This window comes from Sprattus sprattus, assembly GCF_963457725.1.
Source record: "Sprattus sprattus genome assembly, chromosome: 7".
Lineage (NCBI taxonomy): Eukaryota > Metazoa > Chordata > Actinopteri > Clupeiformes > Clupeidae > Sprattus > Sprattus sprattus.
This window is the reverse complement of record NC_137926.1, coordinates 36,488,561-36,507,231: the sequence shown is the minus strand read 5'-3', so window position 1 is coordinate 36,507,231 and position 18,671 is coordinate 36,488,561. Positions and strand designations below refer to the sequence as shown.

Below are 18,671 nucleotides of genomic sequence, written 5' to 3'. Positions count from 1 at the left end.
CTCTATCCATTATGGAGAGGGACGTCTTCAGAATCTTTAGGAGGCAGAAACCCCGAAAAGCAACTGGGCCAGACTCTGTCTCTCCATCAATCCTAAAGCACTGTGCTGAACAGCTGTCACCGGTGTTTACAGACATTTTTAACTCCTCACTGCAGTCATGCCACGTACCAGCCTGTTTCAAAACCTCGACCATCATCCCCGTCCCCAAAAAGACTAAGATCACAGGACTTAATGACTACAGACCCGTAGCTCTGACCTCTGTTGTGATGAAGTCATTTGAGCGGCTTGTGTTGCGGCATCTCAAAGCCATCACTGACCCTGGCCTCTACTGGATCCCCTGCAGTTTGCCTACAGAGCTAACAGGTCTGTAGACGATGCAGTAAATATGGCCCTTCACTCCATCCTCCAGCACCTGGACACCTCAGGCACCTATGCCAGGATCCTGTTTGTGGACTTTAGCTCTGCCTTTAATACCATCATCCCGGCTCTGCTGCAGGACAAGCTTCTCCGGCTGAGTGTGCCTGACTCCATCTGCAGGTGGATTACAGACTTCCTCTCTGACAGGAGGCAGCATGTGCGGCTGGGAAAATATGTCTCTGACCCCCGGACCATCAGCACCGGTTCCCCTCAAGGCTGCGTTCTTCCCCCTCTACTATTCTCCCTGTACACAAACAGCTGCACCTCCAGTCACCAGTCCGTCAAGCTCCTCAAGTTCGCGGACGACACCACCCTCATTGGGCTTATCTCTGGTGGGGATGAGTCTGCATACAGGTGGGAGATTGACCATCTGGTGACCTGGTGTGGCCAGAACAATCTAGAGCTCAATGCGCTGAAAACAGTGGAGATGATTATAGATTTCAGGAAGAACCCAGCCTCACCCTCCCCCATCACCCTGAGTGACGCCCCAGTTGACAGTGTTGAGTCCATCCGCTTCCTGGGCACCATCATCTCCCAGGACCTCAAGTGGGAGCTAAACATCATCTCCCTCACCGAAAAGGCACATCAGAGGATGTACTTCCTGCGGCAGCTGAAGAAATTCAACCTGCCAAAGGCAATGATGTTGAACTTTTACACCTCCATCCATTCCATCCTCACCTCCTCCATCACCATATGGTACGCGGCTGCCACTGCTAAGGACAAAAGCAGACTGCAGCGTGTCATTCGTTCAGCGGAGAAGGTGATTGGCTGCAACTTAATATGTGTATTGTTTATTGTTTGCACCAACGAACCACAAAAAATTCCTGGTAGGTGAAAACCTACTTGGCAGTAAAAAACTTTTCTGATTTCTTTCTGATTCTGATAATGACAAAAATGGTAACGGCCATATTGCATTGTTGCATTATTTTATGCTGTAGCCTAGGTATACCTTAAACGTGGAATATTTATATCCAATACACTTATTGTAAAATTCAGCAAATTGCTCCTCAGGGTCCTGTCCATTCGACGTGTGCGCTGAAAAACACACCTGTGTTTGCATACAGTCCTGACAGTGTAAATGTGACACAAACATAGTAGCTCGGACTGAGCGATAAACTATTCCAGCCCGTCAACAAGTTGCTTCAGGAGTAAAGAAAGGAGGGGTGTAATATGTTTGTCTGTTAGGCGAAAATATCAACAACATTCGCCAGAATCGCAGAATGTATTTTTTAACTGGTATACCTCGTCTTCCTTTGTCAAATGTTTGACCATGCCTACCACAATCCTCCACCAGAGGCCCCCAGCTACTCACACGAGTTTCAAAGGTAACCGCCCATTACGCAGTCTTGTACCTATACCTATAAATGAACAAAGGAAAACGAGAAAGACTGTATTTCCTCTTTTAGCCATCTCTAAGAAGGGTTAGGGTACGTTTTTGTTTTACACAAGCATGCCTACTTATCTCCCTTGCTCCAATATTGCTAAGGAAGAATTGTCCCTAAAGTGAACATTTTGACATTCCACTGCACTTTTATGTAGCCTACTTGTTCATGACAGCATAAAAAGACAGCAGAATGTAATCTTGATAAAAAGAACTATGTTTTATTTCTAATGTTGCAAAATCAGTGTGATGAAATGTTAGAATAAAATGAGTCAATGAAAATGTGTAGAGGTAAAAGTCTATCCCCCAACTCTTTGGACCCACTTATGAGAATGTGTTGACTGCTGAATTGGCGTTGGTTTCATGAGGAGGAGGGCCCTGTGTCCAGCAGCCAAAGAGCATTCCACAATCACCTACTCACCTTGTAGACACACCCAGTGCAGGCTTCCCACAACAGAATCACATGTCCCTGCCTGAGGATTGGCTGACATTATAGTACTCAAAATGTTCAACCTCTATGTGATGTCTCAAATACATAAACTAATTTGCCAAAACAGAAATTATGCAGGAATAGGAAAATGCAGCTGTTATCAAACATGAGTATGAACAAATACAAACAAAACATGAACAAATACCTACAGTTATTTTTATTTTTTTATATTTTACAGAAACATCTTAGCTTGTTTTGTTCAAAGTGACAAAAAGTGAATAATGCCTACAAGTTCAGTAGCAATACTGAAGAGAAGAAATGATAACTTGCAAACATGGTTTGCACTATAGCCTACCTAAATAAAACTGCACACTATAAACATCAGTCACAAAAAGTAGTCAACGACAACCTTAACTACAAGCAATATATAACAGTCAGATATGCAAGCCCTCATTTACAGTGCTGTCACTTGAAGTGATTTTCAACATGCTATTAATCATTCATTAGTCAAGTACTGATAGCTGTACAGACAATCAACACAGCAAAACCGTTTGTTATAGAAACCATTACAAAATGAAATGTATATGTTTGGTCATCAAATGTCTAGACCTACAGCAATTACTTTACGAGAGCAATTACAAGAGGAGGGCACTTAATAACCCCTGTGTCTTTGCCTTAGGCAGTGAGTATTGAACCTGATGAATGAACCAATATTTGACTGAACTCCAGGCACTACTGCTGGCATGATAGCTTATTACTGATGAAACAGTGTATTTCATTGGCTGGATTTGTGTGCCAATGTCAGCATTGTAACCTTTTTCTTTAACTGTGATTATATCCTAGAGTACTGAGCACAACACAGTCATTATGAAGGTAGGCAGGGTGCGATTTGTCCAAAAACCAGAGGGGGGGATGTTTTTTTTTTTTATCATGAAAAAAAAAAAACAATACATAGGCCTAATTCTCTTCATATACATGCATCATATATGTCTATCATTATATAATAATCGCTGCTAGACGCTCAGTTCTTGTGCTTCCTCTCATTCACGTTGAAATACTGAAACCGAAACTGAAACTTTGAAACTGAAACGAAACTGTTTTGGACAGAACTCGCTAATTCAGTGAACAAATATTTTCATATTCATTGTACAGTAGCCTATACACGGAAATTAGCAAAGCCAGCGAATTCTGAGAATGCCGACAGTTCGGGTAAGGTGAACGTTAGTGCCAGCGATGTAAGCAAGTGTAAGAAAATGCTGTCACAACCTGTCTGTTTTTTCATTGTTTTTTTAATAATTGAGGGTTATCCCCCCCATGTATGAAATTCATCCAGCTGAGGTGGGGATGTAAAAACCAGAGGGGGGGTAAATCCCCCCCATCCCCCCCGGCAAATCGCACCCTGAAGGTAGGCTTACCACACAAGGATAATGCTGTTTTATGGTGAGAACATCTTTTCGTAACCTATATCTAAGGCTATGTTCATCCTGAAGTCAAATTCAGAAAGGTTACATTAGGTTAGTAGTTACATCTTCATACCTCTTCTTTCAACCAAAACATCTGCAATGTCCTAAATATGACTCAGTATTAAATGTCATTAGACATATCAAAGATGAACTCAGAGTCTATTAAAAGGATAATATATCCAGTGTACTGCACAAGCCAAGTAATATTTCACCAGAATTTTAGGCTTAAATGTGCATAATGTAAACTAAATTTAAAAACACATAGTACTATATGAGGCATGCACACCATATTTGTTAAGAATGGGGGGACATTTTGCTCTGCACATTCACCTCACAACTGAAGTGAAATGTTGGCATATACAATCCAATCTAAAAATGCTACCAGTAGAATACATTGTCAAACAATGTCATGACTAAGTAGTCAAAAGTAGTATTTGAAATATACCTGACATCAACTTAATCTAGCTGAGCATGCATGCAGCTGACCATCCAGAGTACGACTCGTTTAGACTCTTCTTTTGTTTGATCACAAACTGTTTCCTGTCCCCTGGAGGGGCGAGGGTCTTTATAAGGGAGTCAGTATGGAACTTCTCAACAAAAAGAGCACTGTCTGGTGAGGTGGCATACTTCTGAAACCTGCATCACATGCTTTGAAACTGTACTGTACAGGTAATGTACAACTACACTGTTTCAGAAAAGGCTGAACCTCTTGGTACTGTCCTCATCAATGTCACCAAAACACAACACCCAGGTAAGAGTGTACAGTAGAGGGTCCCAAATGGTCCTCTGCTCCACCCAAGAATCTCCCTTCATCATTGTTCTTCCTTTAGAGAGAATAAGGTATTCTTCCAAAACTGGGGTCCAGTGTGTATATAGACAAACAGCAGGTCTGAAGAAGCATGCCTCCCCCTCCCCCACATCCTTCACTGTCTCAGGGTCCTCTCAAGTGCAGCAGTCTCGGTCAAGAGTGCCTTGAGAGGAGATCAAGGAAGGGTACGGTGTCATCTTGTCAATATTGACATAGGTTGTGTTGAGCAGGACATAATGCTCTCCACAGAAGCTGGAGAATATCGCTGATATCCGGGAGACCAATTCAGAAAAGGTTGGCCGCCTCTCTGGTTTAGGATGCCAGCATTCAATCATCACATGGTATCTGTGGAATTATAAAGTATAAGCACACACTGAATAACATATTTCATAATGGGGCTTGATATGCTACCTTTTGTATTGGGGCAAAACCATTTTTGGTGCCAAAAAGCGGTTGTCGCAATTTACTACAGGGTCGCAAACAGAGCTCTTACACCTATAATAAGACTAGAGCATGTCCGTCATTAAATTGATGGAAAATATCAAATAAAAAAAACGGGCGCAATTAATGTATTCAATTAAGTGCAATGAACTTTCTCTGTTCCATTCAGCATACTGTGGCATCTGTGATTAATCTCCGCTATGCTGTCCACAGTTGTTAAATGGCTTCGGGAATGCCGTTGAGTTTCCAAACAGGAATAACCCTTGAAGAACACTTGAACCCTCAAACAGTAATTTAAAAAAACTGGGATCAAGCTCATTTGCTTTAGGATTGTTAGATCCCACGGGTGGTGTTCGGCCGTAGCAACCGAGGCCGGAGGCTCTCGTCCAATCAGAAACAGCTAAATAACGCGATAGAACCCATTTGTTTTATAAAACAAGATAATGAGTAAAGCATCATAAATCAATTGAATGTCAAATACTCACAGTGCATCCGGGCAGAACTCCGGTTGAAGGAGTCGTCGTCCTTGCAGAAGGAACAGAGTGATGTCAAAGGAGTTGACATCCGAGTATGGTGGAGCTCCTCGGGTCATCAGCTCCCATAGCAACACACCAAAAGACCACTGCAAAAGAAAGGTGTGGAGAAATACTCAAGCTTCTCTAAGGTGGATGGTGTGTCTGTTTGTGTGCACAATAATGTCACTTTGGACAAACGTGTCTGCTATAAACTATAACTATGTCATATAACTATATTTACATGTCATATCTAAAAGTCATATGCTGTCATAAGTAGTAACTGCTTTGATGACCTGGGCCATGCCATGCCACGCCATGGTTATGTCAGTGTTCTGAAGCAGGGTCCAAGTAAAGTGTTATCTGAATAGGTATTTGTTGTCAAGTGTCTACTCCATTCTAAATGAAAATCTCTCTACTGTTTTGATTTGGCTGTCAATGATAGCAAAATGGCAAGATTTCCCTCTCAAACATTAACCAACTGCACTTAAAAGATGAGCAAAATAATGTCCAAGCAGGCTACGAGATGTTACTCACGACATCTGACTTTGAGGTGAATTTGTGTGTCTGTAGACTCTCCAAAGCCATCCACTTTACAGGCAGCTTGACTCCACTCTTATTGTGCACGCTGTAGTATTCTTTGTCGTACACATCTCGAGCTAAGCCAAAGTCTGCAACTTTCACAGTGTAACTCTCATCCAACCTAGCATGGGGAAAAACCTTGGTATTGAAAGTGAAAAATGATTGCACTACAAAGCTAAAAAAATTGTGCAATATGAACCCAAATTTCAAATCCAACATGAACAAGCATTATACCTAGAAGTTACAGTAAGCAATATTGGGTCAAGCAAGTATTTTTGAAACATTCCCCACCTCATATCTTACATTGATTAATATACCTGATTGAAAAGCCTGTGCCTGAATTTGCTTTTCGGTGTCCTGATTTTTTTTTTTTACATTTGTCACCAGTTTGACCTCAGCACATAAAGTCCTTTTCTAGTCTCCAAGATAGGAGGAGAATATGTTATATATGTAATCCCTGTACCTTTAAAGGTCAGACCTTCATGGACATTTTGTAAAACTTACATGCAGTTTCTAGCTGCTAGGTCTCTGTGGACAAACTTCTTGCTAGCGAGGTACTCCATGCCTTTCGCAACTTGGAACCCAAATCCCATAAGGTCTTTTACAGTCGGGTTCTGTAAAATATTAAAACAGGTTAATAAAATAATAAATAATAAAATGTTCTGTTAGCTTATATAATTTACGTAGAAAACATTTTGGGATTTTAGAAGTAAGAGTTCTTGCTATAATTTATTATACATTTATTATTTTAAGGTTTAACCTAGCAATTTTTTTCCCGATTGAATGGTGTCTCACAGAATGTCTAACTTACATGAGTCTCATCCCTGATGAAGTTGCGGAGATCCCCATGCTTCATATAAGGCAGCACCACCAAAGGGGAGCCCTCGCTGGGCAGGCAGATGCCCAACAGAGACAGCACATTGGGATGGCTGAAATCTTTCATGATGATCCCCTCCTTCAGAAACTGCGTTACTTCCTCAATATCTGTGATACCTTAAACCAAACAAAAAAATGAGATAATCAGCGTAAAACATGAGTCTCACTATGGGATACACCCCCGATAACGCAAGACGCCTATTGGCTGGCAGCCCTGACACTTGAATATAAACTCGGCCCTCCCTACATAGTGTGGACTACATAAAGTCATCAGGTCATTCATAATCAAGCACACCTCTTCCTTACTTAGCACAGCAAAGACACTGTTGAGACACCTCACCCATACTGTCAGAGAACCAGGTTATACAAGTAATATTAAGTTCTCTTTCAAACATTTGATTCAGTGTCTCACTATGGGATGTATTTTTCAGTTGGAGTTGTCTTACCGTAGCACAATCAAATCTTAACCACACTTCCACCACCCGAGTCAGAACTGCCTGGACATGAGTCACTCTGAGGGATAAAGAGTCAGTTTGTGTGCCTGGACATGAGTCACTCTGAGGGATAAAGAGTCAGTTTGTGTGCCACCACCCGAGTCAGAACTGCCTGGACATGAGTCACTCTGAGGGATAAAGAGTCAGAACTGCCTGGACATGAGTCACTCTGAGGGATAAAGAGTCAGTTTGTGTGCCTGGACATGAGTCACTCTGAGGGATAAAGAGTCAGTTTGTGTGCCACCACCCGAGTCAGAACTGCCTGGACATGAGTCACTCTGAGGGATAAAGAGTCAGTTTGTGTGCCTGGACATGAGTCACTCTGAGGGATAAAGAGTCAGTTTGTGTGCCACCCCCCAGAGGCTGTGATGGTTCATATTAGAGCGTGGGGTCCCCAGAGCAGAAGGACTAACTCACTACCTGAGTCTGTGACTAGGGAGAGGCATTGTACTGTGGAAGAGATCATGTCTCATCAAGGCATTACCCTGTGTGCTGAACTACTTCAGGCGTTAACATCACCTTTGAGCTGCTGCTGCTTTATGAAATTAAGAAGAAGCTTGCAGAAACAGGTCAACATTATATTTACAGTAATTTTCTTCTTACTTCCCAGGCAGTTAATACATCCTTTAGTACATGTCTTGCCTAGTTTGCTGTGGCCAGTGAAATTCTACATGTGTTCGGGTTATCTATCAGGCTGAATCAAATATGAGATAGGTTACCTATTATGTAGCCAATGCATTTAGGTCTAAAAATAGTCATAGCAACCTAGCCTACTGATGGCAGTGAAAAGCAGAGATTTTTTCTTTCAGGCTTATATTAGAGAACCGAATAGAAATGTTCGTCTATTTCCAAGATTGAATCTAAACTGATACCACTATATTACAGAATGATATTACTGCCTCTGCCACGTTACTTTAAAAAAAAAAAAACAATATCTCTTTGATGTTTCATTTCCTCTGTGGAAGTCAGAAACCCACCCTGGAAATCACTGACATTCTATAAAGTTAATGATTAAATAAATACCTACACCTACACACTGAAAATAAAAACTCGTCAAAGCCTGCGCTTTTAGCACAGTGATACCATGAATCACAGTGTTCATTTAGCTTTTCTAGTAGAATATTCGGTTTAATGTTCATGGTTTCTATGGGGAGTGTACACAGTTTATGTAATAAATGTTGATGCAATGGAAGCTACTCAAAGGAAATTGTATCACAGTATACCTTAGGAAATACTTTTCAAAGCATTTAAAACATTTCAAAAACATACATCACATGCACAATACTAGGAGAAAGATGCTCAAATATTCCATTAGGAATAACTGAAACACGTGCTAATAGTGTCAAATTGCTATTGTTTGACCTTCTGTGACTCTCTGTGTGATTTAGTGCTGATCGTTTCCTAATTGGTTGACCCGGAGTGAAATAACACGGCTGAGTCGCTGTTTCACGGGATGCTCCAAGAGAAGCCTAATGATTAACTCTGTGCATTCAACAATAAGGCTGAGGATCCATAGAGCATTTTTTCCTGAGCGGTAGCATCTTTTTTCAACTGTTCCCAATAAGGAGAGAGCTTCTGTGGCCGCCTTGAGAAAAAGCGCTTCAAACAGCCTCTTTTATCAGAGCACTCCACCTATTTTGTTCGGCTGCTCTGTGTGCTCCAATAAGTGTGCTTCTGGTGTTGCCAGAGAAAAGTCCTATATGGACACACGCCTTGAGAAAGTACTGTTTACCTTTGTTTTGAGAGTGTTTTATGTAGCTTCTGGTTTTTGGACATGTTCTTTTGAGGCTATCAAAAGTTAACATTTAGACTTTTCACAGAAATGTACTGAATGGTGCGCCTTCACTTACGATTTAGGGATTTGACTGCACAGTGCTGCTTCTGTCCCTCTGGGTCTAGCAGGGTCCCGTGGAAAACACAGCCAAAGTGACCTGAGGTAAAGAAATGATTCATTCAAACAGAGTTCCAATGTGCTCATTGTTAAGGACTCACAAAACAATATGGAATCCCCAAGACTATCGCAAAATGTGTTGGTTCTGTACACCATTGAAATGCAACTTTTTTTTCTCTCTTTCTTCCTTTCCTTGCTTTTTTCAGTCCATCTGTCAGCTATGTTCCAGTGCTTTGTGAAAGAAACAATACTGTAAAGCGTGAAATATACTTCTGCATCCTTCTCCGCCCTCGAAAATAAATGGGCGGGTCGACGGATCGTACTTAGAGGCCTTATACACTTCTACGACGGCTGTGGGTGCTGAAAGTAATTTACCGCGGCAATAATAATTATAAGGACGGCAACAGCGCTTTAAAACGACGTTTTACATTATTCAAAGGTGAAAGATTAAAGGCAAGAGAATCGCCAGGTGTAGGCTACCTTCTCATTATGTGTTGTCAGTGTTTGTAATACAATGGTGTTGGCAGTAAATAAACTCCACTTCGCGTTTTTGACAATAAAATAAATCCCATTTAGGATAACAGCCTTCTTCCTATGTGCGGGAGTTTGTTTAACATTTCAACTGTGCGGGAGTTGTCCCATTTCCCATGAGGCTTATATTTGTGGTCGTGAAAGTTATGTAACGTCTGCATAAAAAGAAATAGATCAAGATAGGAGGCTAAACAAAAATCAGTAGGCTGGATTAATGAAAGTGAGTTCGACACACACCGCGAGTAAGATGTATAGGCCAACAAGTGTTATATATAGTGGTTACACCTGGCGATTCTCTTGCCTTTAATCTTTCACCTTTGAATAATGTAAAACGTCGTTTTAAAGCGCTGTTGCCGTCCTTATAATTATTATTGCCGCGGTAAATTACTTTCAGCACCCACAGCCGTCGTAGAAGTGTATAAGGCCTCTAAGTACGATCCGTCGACCCGCCCATTTATTTTCGAGGGCGGAGAAGGATGCAGAAGTATATTTCACGCTTTACAGTATTGTTTCTTTCACAAAGCACTGGAACATCATCCCGATTACGCTGTTGGAGAACTTGGCGATTATTTTCTTTTATGAGAGACATTGACTCGGCGGGTGATGATGTCGTTGGGAAATAATGTCGTTAGTGGACCAATCACAGCCAAGAGGGTATCCGACTCTCTCCGACTCTCTACGAAAAGTTAGAAAAAAGCGTTCCTCTCCGACCAGCTCTCCGAGGGCTCGGATGGGCGTTAACACCTGGGTGAAGGTGTTGCCAAGGCGTGCCAAGGCGTGCCAAAGTGTCCCTCTACGACCGATTCGGAGAAGTAAAAAACGGCATTTATACAAATTAAGATATTATCATTAGTTACAGTTGTTTCTGTGTCTGTGTCCAAAAACATCTTAAACAAGTCTTAAACATGTCCAGAAGTCTTCTTTGACCTCTTTGAAAGTGCTAACATTTATGTGACATCATTCACATGATTATTCAACTGGAAAAGTATGAGTTTACTTTAAATTTGATGGTAAATGACCAATTAAGGGTCAGATCAACAGATTGAAAAAAACATCACTTTGCCAGCCTCAGCACTGCAGAAGAGGTTCAATAATATTTTATGAGTCCATCCCACACTAAGAAAAGTGAAGCCTTTTAAATACATATGAGGTTTGTTTTCTTGCTCTCACTTCAAAATAATCAAGCCAAGTGTAATCTTCCAGCTGCCCTCAGACACACATCCTCCCAGATGGCCACGGAGTCAGATTTCCAGAGCTGAGCTCCGAGACAGTTCAACAATGAGCTGGGAATTCAACACGGGAACAAATCATCCTACACCACACAAATCCTACTTTCCATCACTCCCTAGAGACAGAAAAACTGAGATTTTTTCCAGGGGGCCTTGCAAGTTGAGTGAGGCAGGGTGCTCTTTTTGAGACTGGCCTGGAGTGAGGTAGGAACAGTGGGAGAGAGCTTTGATGTATCTCAGCTGGATATGAATTTGATACACATAAGTTCACACTCCCACTTTTGCAGTACAATGCAATGACTTGATCTGACCTGGCAGTTTAATAATATCCATTAAGTTATGTCAGTGTACCACACAGTTATATCACTTTACCTATACTAGGTGATTTCATCTGTGACAGTCACTTTTTCAAACCATACTTGCATTCTGTTGCCACACACACACACACGGATTCCAAAATGACACTCTAACACACCTCCTAGAATGTGAGTGCGTTTGAGTGAGTTTTGAAAAGAATTCTAATACCTGTGAAAAAGACAATGAGGCAAAACATGTAATCCAGTCAGTAAATGGGGATAGTCACACCTCTCCCAATGATCTCGTGGACGTGCAGCAGGAGGTCCTCCCTGGCAATGACCACATGCTGGACCTCTTTCAGCAACTCTGGGTTCAGGCAGGCCAGGTCTATGGGCGCGCTGGCTGACAGCAGAGGGGAGGCCAGATCTCCGTCACCCCCCACCAACATGGGAGAGGGGTCCCCATGCATCGGGGAGTACGGGGGCGGGCGACATGACTCTGCCTGTGTCATGGACACACTCTGGTCTACAAACAAAGAAGTTGGAGGTCAATTACTGGCAAACTAACAAAAGACGCTGACAAAGATCATCAAACAAAGTCTGATGTCGGCGCCGACCGCTCCTTCAAAGGAAAAGGGAAACCCTAAACCAAGCCCAGTAGAAAGGCTGAAATGATCCCCCCCTGAGTAGCATGAAGGGACACCAGGAGCAAGCAGAGCAACATGCCTGAGACAGACACAAAAGAAGGAGTTGAAATAGCTGAATGTAAAACATACCCTCAAGCAAAGTAGTTCTATAGTCCACAGATTCATGGGACACCATTTCATTAGTGGGGCTGACACTCCTTGCATTGGCCAACATGTCCAAATGAGGAATGTGTGCCCGGCCATCGTACCAAACCATAGCCTTGCTTAAATCTACAACCAGAGAGAGAGGGACAGACAGATGCTTAAGAGAAGGACAGGCCACCACAGCAGAATTGGACTACTTCACCATCAGCCCAACACAACAGAGAAACACTGAAAATGGAACTGATGAAAAACAACTTGAGCCATACTAGTTTATTTCATAGATTCTTCATTTACCCCAAATGCAATAGATCATCCAGGACTTATATTCTTTACAGGTTTAGCTTCTTTTGGCTGTTAATTTGTTTTAACATAGCTAATATTTCATGGACCCATATGACACCAGCTTGCCATTATGTTACACGAAAATCTAAAAGTGAAGTTTATAAAGCTTAACTCGCTGCAGTATTAATGTATCTCAAAGTATGTCATTTGAAAATCAAGAAGTGAAGTTTATCAAACTTAACTCGCTGCAGTATGTATGAATCTCAAAGTATGTCCTTTATCAAACTTAACTTCCTGCAGTATGTATGTATCTCAAAGTATGTCATTTGAAAACCAATCTGCCTCTGGAGCTGAAAGCTCCCATTACCTATTTTCAATATGTCAACACCAACACATAAATACACTTGGATGAAATATTTGAAGCATTTGAGGTAGGTAGAAAATCTGTGAAAAATGTAAAAATGTTCTTGCTGGAATACTTCAAAATGACTGTTTGTAGATAAACCCAACAGAAACATAAGCAGTAAAAATGGAGGTTAGTAACCAATATGTAAATTTAGCAAATGCAGTCCAGAATCGAATCCAAGCTAGCACACATGTCACAGCTCAAACCATCCAAAAGATCCAAAGCATTTCACACAAAATACTTTTAATATTCTTTAACAGATACACACTATACAATTATCTTTATAGGGAGCATTTTGAACAAGTAAAATAAATGCAAAGCCATTCTTTAACCCTTCTCTATCTATCTATCTATCTATCTATCTATCTATCTATCTATCTATTTTCTATCTACGGTATCTATCTATCTATCTGCCTGGCTGCTTTTCAGTCTGTGTGTCTGACAACTTATACCTATGGGATAAATACTTTTAAGGCTTTTCATATACCTGTCACACAGATTCTTTACATTCACTGTTTTTAGTTGGTGGGTCTGTATCATACCTTCAATATGCTTTCTCCTTTGGACCCACATAAACAGGCCAAGCACCATCAGCAGAAAGAGGGTGACACAGATGACTCCTGTGACCAGGCTGGTGTAGTCCTGCTCATGGGCCAGCATGACGCGGCCCAGGCTCACTGAAGAGTTGGCCTGCCTCCACTACACACAGCAGAGAATACCACAACCATTCAGGTCCACATCAAACTTAACAGCTTCACATACTGTGTGTATAATAGCAGACTGTGTGTGTGTGTGTGTTTGAGCGAGATGCATAACTTCACCTTAACCTCCATCTCCTCATTTGCAGCTTGGAGCTCCATGGGGACGATACACTCCAGAGTGTCCCCAACTAGAGTAACAGATTCACAGGTTCTGTTGGACACCATCAAGACCCGGCCCTTCACTGCTTCTATGTCCATTTGCGGTACCTACACAGCAGGCAGAGAAGGATCATCAGCATGAAAGAGAAGCAAATCCAAATTGTCTGAATTTCTACAGATTCCTCAAGATTAATAAAGTGTGGTGTCCCAAGAGTCGCAACTGACATTCCTCCCCTTCAAAGTTTACTAAAGGTTAAAGGTGTCCAGGACAGGATGTTACTGGAAACAGTAATTCCACTTGTACCCATCCGGGGTATTTAACACTCCTGTCTGTTCTAAACTTTATGCACGGAAACATGCCTGAAGACAGGCGTAAGATGACACAACATCAACGACTCACTGGTTTTAATGTTTCCTGAACTTCATTACATCAGGTTTGAGTGATCACAGTGGGTAATTGCCTAGTTTTAACAGTTCCTGACAGGAATTAGAATGGAGATTTGCCTGTTTTTTCACATTTCCTGGTCAAGATATGGTTGAGTCAGACTTAAGGTACCATATACTGCTTACATTCAGAACCACCGCCTGTTATTTAACACAGTGACAAGGTTGCCATGGAATAGACTGATGAGAAAAACAGAGACTATTTCGTGCCAGGGTCACAGGGAATAATATGCATTAAAGAACATTTTCAGCCTGTTAGGAGTGGGGATGGTGCTAAACGTTTACATTATCAGGACAATCACAAATAATGTAATATGGAACTACACCTTGAGGATAAACTGGATGAATAAGTGGTACATTTAGTACATTTGCGTGTTGCGTAGTCTACGTCCATTTGAACTGCCTTTTAAGGTGAAACTAGTGTTTATGTCAGTTGGTAGAATAATTAAGAATAACAACACAAACATGGCATGCGTACGTGTTACATATTATTGAAGCCAAACTTGTACTGAATAAAAAAGATGAAATACATTAAGTCAATTTAACATTAGAGCATGTCAGAATCCCAAAATAGCCTGCCTTTCTGTTCCCCCCCTTCTCTCTCTCGCTCTCTCTCTCTCTCTCTCTCTCTCTCTCTCTCGCGCATTGAAGGGCAATAAAGAGAATCACATTCCCTGCCTGACAGTTTCAGCTTTTCAGATTTGACACACTCCCACACCTGTTGGAGAATACTGCCCACCTGAGGCTGCTGCTATTTGACCACAGTCACAATGGCCAGTCATTACTACTTCAATCATTTTTTTTCAGAGAAATTAAAGTATCTAATTGACCTGCAGGCTAGGTATGCATATGTATAAACACCATGCCACAGCAGTGTAGTAATATGACCTAACATCATTGTATAGTCAAGAGTAGTTGGGGGAGGGGGATGGTGGAGGGAGTGAGGCTTGGGGTTACGAGGGGATTAGCAGCCTGGACTAGTTTTACATGGGAAAGAGCATGCATGGGTCTCACACAACCTCCTTCCCTCAGCTGCTGTGCACCGTCACCCAGGGCTGAAACAAACCCTCACATATCCTCCTGTATTTACAGCTTGACAAAGGATTTGATTTCAGACCACAAAAAGCATCAAATTGAGTCTTCAGTATATCACAAACCATATTACCCATCAAAGAATGAAATTGAGCGATGTGCATGAGCATATTGCAGAAAGAGCTCTCAAATATGTGTGGAGGGAGTAAGAATGGGAGACACGTAGCTTATCTGGTAAAGGTTGAGCAGTAATTCCTTAGGCCTAGGCCAGACAAACCCGAGATTCACACTAACCGGAACGGATTCGGGTTTAGTCAATTGCGGCCAGACAAAGCTGTGCTGCGCTGTGCTGCGGCCACACACACCCACTGAAACTGGTGAATCTGCTGTAGTACATATGCAAGGCCTGTTGGTGGCGCTGTGAAGGGTGCTACCGGAAACGGAGAAGAAGACTCGGAGTTCGCGTATTCATAGATCCCAAGTGACGTCACTGTGTCTAAGCGCCGCCATCTTTGTGACCGAAAGTCTAGCTGAGCGCCATTCACAACCAGTGTTGCCAACTTAGCGACTTTGTCTCTATATCTGGCGACTTTTCAGACCCCCTTGGCGACTTTAGTAGCAAAAAGCGACTAGCAACAAATCTAGCGACTTTTTTTAAAGTCATTTGTTGGATTATTGTGTTGACAAAGTACTGTGAAAGCATCTTGCATATCTTGTTCTGCAGTTCACGAAACAACTGATCTCACGAGAGCTGAGAACAGCGAGGGCTGTCATTGTCTCCTCTCCACTCACACAGCGCCTTCACAGCCAGTCTGGCTAAATAACAGCAAAATATTAGAGCTTTGTATTCGCGGGAAAAATATTAATGTAACCGTGCTCAGAATGGCATATTGTGCGCATGCGCAAATTAGTTGAATGCGTCATCTAGCGACTTCTGGCGACTTTTCGGAGAGCTAACAGCTACTTTCATCACAGAAAAGTTGGCAACACTGTTCACAACATAGACACAGTCGGTCCAAACCCACAGAAAGTTAAACATGCCCGGCATATGTTGTGCTGATGGATGCGACACCAGTCGCGAAAATAACCCAAATAAACAATATAATTGTATACCAAAAGATTTAGATCGGCGGAATAAATGGTTAGCTATAAATGGTTGGCTGCAAATTAGAAGAGACAAGTAGCAACAGCTAACTCCCGATTGTACAATCAACATTTTGTATTTTCCTGCATCACTATCCATGGAGATGTTGACTTTGTGTTCAGAGCCTGGGAGTGACTGACATGTTAAGTGAAATGCAGCACGTTACTACAATCGTGAACAATTGCTGTGCCTTATCAGAGCTAAACTCTCCTGACTAAGCTAGTGTGCTAATAGTTAGCATGCTGCTAGCGAACTTTACTAAAGACTTTAGCTACACCTAGTTAGCCCACATTGACACTCTTACCCACCACTAAAATAAATCGGTTGATAACCGCTGTTTGAGTAACGTACATGTCCTGTCATGACATACATGTGTTTTATCTCCAGATGCCATTTATTGCCACTATCGCTGTGCCTTATCAGAGCTAAACTCTCCTGACTAAGCTAGAGCGCTAATAGTTAGCGAACTGCTAACGAACTTTACTAAAGGCTGTAGCTACACCCACATTTGGCGCTCTTAACCACCACTAAAATAAATCGGTTGATTATCGCTGTTTAAGTTACTTACACACATACATGTGTTTTGCCTCCAGATGCCATTTATTGGTGTCGTTCACCCATCCTGCAACTGCATATTGATATGCATCTGTACTCTTGAAAGCCTTCAGACTATCTCCGGTGTATGGGGATGGCTTGTGTACAAGATACATGTATAAGTCGGGAACAGACAGTTGTGGCATCAATTTGCAGACTTTAAGGGGCAAAATAAAGTTGACGGTAGTCAATATGGATCGCAGCCAATAATCGATGTTTTTTCTCGGAAGGCGGGGCGTGGGGCTTTGAGCGTTCACGTGGGATAATTACGTCATCAGATTCGCGGATTCAAACCCGATTTGCGGTCAGACAGGCTCTGATAGCAGGGTAGATTGCAACCTACCCACTCTGGAGAGCGGATTCTAACCGCGACGGTTAGAGCGCTCCAAATGGCAAATTTGTCTGGTCGGGAGGCCAGTTTGTCATGGTTCCGTCACGGTTAGTCTGAATCTCGGGTTTGTCTGGCAGGGGCCTTAGTGAGGAATGTGAATCTGTAGTGTGACACGTGCAAATTTGCACAGCTGGATAGGATTGGACTGGGGGACAACACTCACCTTGATCTCTAAAATGCTCTTGTTTCCTTTGATGGTGATGGTTGGCTGCTGAAACTCTGCAAAGTTGGGGTCCTCCACATACAGTAGGTCGAACTGGCCAGTAGAGAATCCATCCAGGATAAAGGCCACCTTTGTGATGACTGGTGTGCGTATGTTCAGCTCTTTCAGAGAAGGGGTAGTGCACTGAATGTAAGGTCTATCCTTTCCCTGGATGCACATCTGCATCATGGAAACAGTTAAGAGAGGCATTGCTGAGACAGTCTTTATTATAATCCGTGATTTCACACAAAGCCAGGGAAATAAATCTGCATAACTGTCATGACACAGTCATTATATTACACCACTTATATCAACACCATCTGTGTCTGTCAACACACACTTAGTAATGATGTAATAATGCTGTCTCAATCTTAAAGCATAACTACTCTTTTATAGTGTGCAGGTATTTAAAGGATATTGAATGTTAACAATATACCAGTATAATTTTCTTTTTAAGACCGAAAATTGTGAGTTCATATCCTTTTGTGTTTGCAAAATGTGTTGTGATACTTGAAGTAGGTAAAAACACGAAACTTCCTTTTCATCTTTAAATCCATCTATACTACATGTCTGTAGTATAGATGGGACTGTAGTATACATGTGTCTGTAGTTTGTGTTGCAGTCCCCAACAGTGGAGATTTAAGAGCACTACGAATGGATGAAGTACATGTTGAAGCTGAAATGATGAGCCCACAACAGACCTGTTGGTGTTATATGATAGTATAATTTCTAATAATTATTATAATAATTCATAGTGGTGTTGTATGGGACAGGAAAATAATAGATGTTTGGAGAGGTGTGTATGTTGCCTCCTATTTAATGGCTCAGAATTATTCAAGATCGGAATGTAAGGATCCCAGATCCCAGAACCCTATCCCAGATGCTGGTGAAAGCCATTGCTGTTTCAGTACTGATGTGCATAAGTGTGGAATCAGTACAGAAATAATAGGCATCAGACTGTCCAATGTATACTTCCACCGCTGTGACACAGGGCTTTGTCTTTCAGTGTCAATACACACTGGAAGTGCAAGGCATGTGACACATATGCATGTATGCACTCACTCATATGGACTCAAGTGTACCACAAAGTCTGTGTGGGATGAGTTAACATGTTAACATATTCATTTGAAGTTGTGTCTTTGAATCAGAGTCTTGTGGAAGACATTATAATTTA

General features: G+C 41.9%; 1 protein-coding gene across 1 annotated transcript in view; it reads right to left on the bottom strand.

The window, feature by feature from the left end:
• Nucleotides 1-4,558: 4,558 nt before the first annotated feature.
• The window catches only part of met (MET proto-oncogene, receptor tyrosine kinase), a gene marked incomplete at its 5' end in the record, with an annotated part of 39,946 nt that continues 25,833 nt past the window's right edge, over nt 4,559-18,671 (bottom strand). Inside the window, 11 exons of the mRNA XM_080841828.1 lie at nt 4,559-4,844; nt 5,426-5,562; nt 5,990-6,155; nt 6,539-6,648; nt 6,846-7,027; nt 9,255-9,335; nt 11,641-11,877; nt 12,128-12,268; nt 13,373-13,529; nt 13,652-13,798; nt 17,459-17,677. Of these exons, the coding sequence (XP_080697954.1) occupies nt 4,634-4,844; nt 5,426-5,562; nt 5,990-6,155; nt 6,539-6,648; nt 6,846-7,027; nt 9,255-9,335; nt 11,641-11,877; nt 12,128-12,268; nt 13,373-13,529; nt 13,652-13,798; nt 17,459-17,677 (1,788 nt within the window). The 3' untranslated portion in view covers nt 4,559-4,633. The remainder of the gene's footprint in view (nt 4,845-5,425; nt 5,563-5,989; nt 6,156-6,538; nt 6,649-6,845; nt 7,028-9,254; nt 9,336-11,640; nt 11,878-12,127; nt 12,269-13,372; nt 13,530-13,651; nt 13,799-17,458; nt 17,678-18,671) is intronic.